This window comes from Saprolegnia parasitica (genome assembly GCF_000151545.1).
Source record: "Saprolegnia parasitica CBS 223.65 unplaced genomic scaffold supercont2.5, whole genome shotgun sequence".
Lineage (NCBI taxonomy): Eukaryota > Oomycota > Saprolegniomycetes > Saprolegniales > Saprolegniaceae > Saprolegnia > Saprolegnia parasitica.
The window spans coordinates 613,270-615,069 of NW_012156399.1; the positions used below are offsets into that span (position 1 = coordinate 613,270).

A 1,800-nucleotide genomic window follows, 5' to 3' on the forward strand; every position below is an offset into this window, starting at 1 on the left:
ACCGTCCGAGCCGGCCAGCTGGCGCCAACATCGGGTCGCGTGCCCGGTGGTAAGCCATCGGGCACAGCCGCGCAAGATCGCTACAGTGTACTAGCCCCACGATTGGCTGCGAGCTCTGCAGCCAATCGCCGATAGACTAAGTGAGCTCGCGCTTCTCGCGAGCTCTTGTAATTCACTTTTGGATTTGCCTCACAATAGACTCTGCTCTCTAAGCCTTCAACGCGACCTTACATACATGTACCAGGTACGAGCAGATCAGCACTGCACCTGCAGCTTGCACTTACGGTATCAATGCAAAAGCCACGCGAAATTGCCATGTGCCGATTGCCAAAGTATAGTATGTGGCACTTGACGCCAGGGCCAACTTGACTGTTGGCGCGCTCCGAGGCACGCCAATAGCCAATCAGAAACAATAGCGATGCTGATTAGCCAACCAAGATCCTATCCGACTTCAGCATCGGTAGGAAAGATACCGAAATCGTTGCCACCAGTGGTCTGAGCTTTGTGAGGCTGTCGAACTGCTCTAATCGCATGCAAATGCCGATCCAACTGTTCAGCACCGCGTTCAACGAATCAACAAGTGCTCATTCGCCGGACAAAACGAGGCGGTGGTCGAGAGGCTCACATTTCAATTTGCTCCGTCTCCGACATGGCCTTCCATGCCATCTCAACGCCGACGCAACACGTGCAGCTGCACCTGGATGCCAAGCCCGCGCCGCCCAAGTTCGCGCTCGTCCCGCACATCATCGCGGGGCTGCTCATGCTCTACGCCATCTTCGCCATCACGGCGAACAACACGCCCATGACGGCACCGATCACGACGTTGTACTTGGACCCGCTCTGGGACGTCAACCCCAAGGTCAAGGGCTCGGGCCACTCGGAGATGGTCATCTACACGTACCTCTTCTTCGCCGTGATTTTGCCCATGTTTGTGGCCTTCTTGATCGTGCGTCTGGCCACCCGTGGCGCGACGTTCCCGGTACCGGCGCTCTCGCACATGCTCCAGCGCAAGCCGCGCTTCTTGTGGTCGCTCGTGAGCTATGGCGAGGTCCTCTTCTTGCTGGCCGTCGTCGTCGGCAACACCATTCTCTTCTACAACATGTACTTGTACAGCCCGCGCATCAAGGCCACGTCCAAGACGCAGGTCGGGATCGAGAAAGCTGCCAAGACGCTCGGCTTCTCGACCTTGTACAACATGGTGTTCCTCGCGCTGCCTGCGTCGCGCCACTGCTTTTGGATGGAGTGGCTCGGCATCCCGTACGCCAACGGCGTCAAGTACCACCGCTGGCTCGGTGTTGCGACCATTCTTTGCGCGACGCTGCACACGGCGTTCTACGTTAAAGTGTATATCGTCGAAAACGACGCGATGACGCTGCTGCCGTGCTTTGACTGCAACGTGGCCAAGGGTGGCAAGCCGAATTGGATCAACACCTTTGGGTGGCTCTCGTTCCTGAGCATGTTTGTCATGGGCATCACGTCGCTCCCGTACGTGCGCCGTCACTACTACAAGATTTTCTACGCCACCCACTTCCTCTTCATTCCCGCCACGGCCTTTGCGATCATGCATTGGGGCTACATTGCCATCTGGCTCTTCGCCACCATCGTGCTCTACATTGGCAACCGCATGCTCTCGTCTGCGACCATCCAAGCGCCGGTCGTCATCCAAAAGGCGGCCGCGTACCCGCACGAAGTGACCGAGCTCGTGTTTGAGTGCGCAACCTCGTACCAGGCCGGCGACGTCGTCTACCTCAAGGTCCCGTCGGTCTCCAAGACGCAGTGGCACCCGTTCAGCGTCGCGTC

General features: G+C 57.9%; 1 protein-coding gene across 1 annotated transcript in view; it reads left to right on the forward strand.

The window, feature by feature from the left end:
* Positions 1-649: 649 nt before the first annotated feature.
* SPRG_19397 (hypothetical protein) overlaps positions 650-1,800 on the forward strand; it is a gene marked incomplete at both ends in the record, with an annotated part of 1,750 nt that continues 599 nt past the window's right edge. The window contains one exon of the mRNA XM_012340886.1: positions 650-1,785. Coding sequence (XP_012196276.1) covers positions 650-1,785 — 1,136 coding nt within the window. The remainder of the gene's footprint in view (positions 1,786-1,800) is intronic.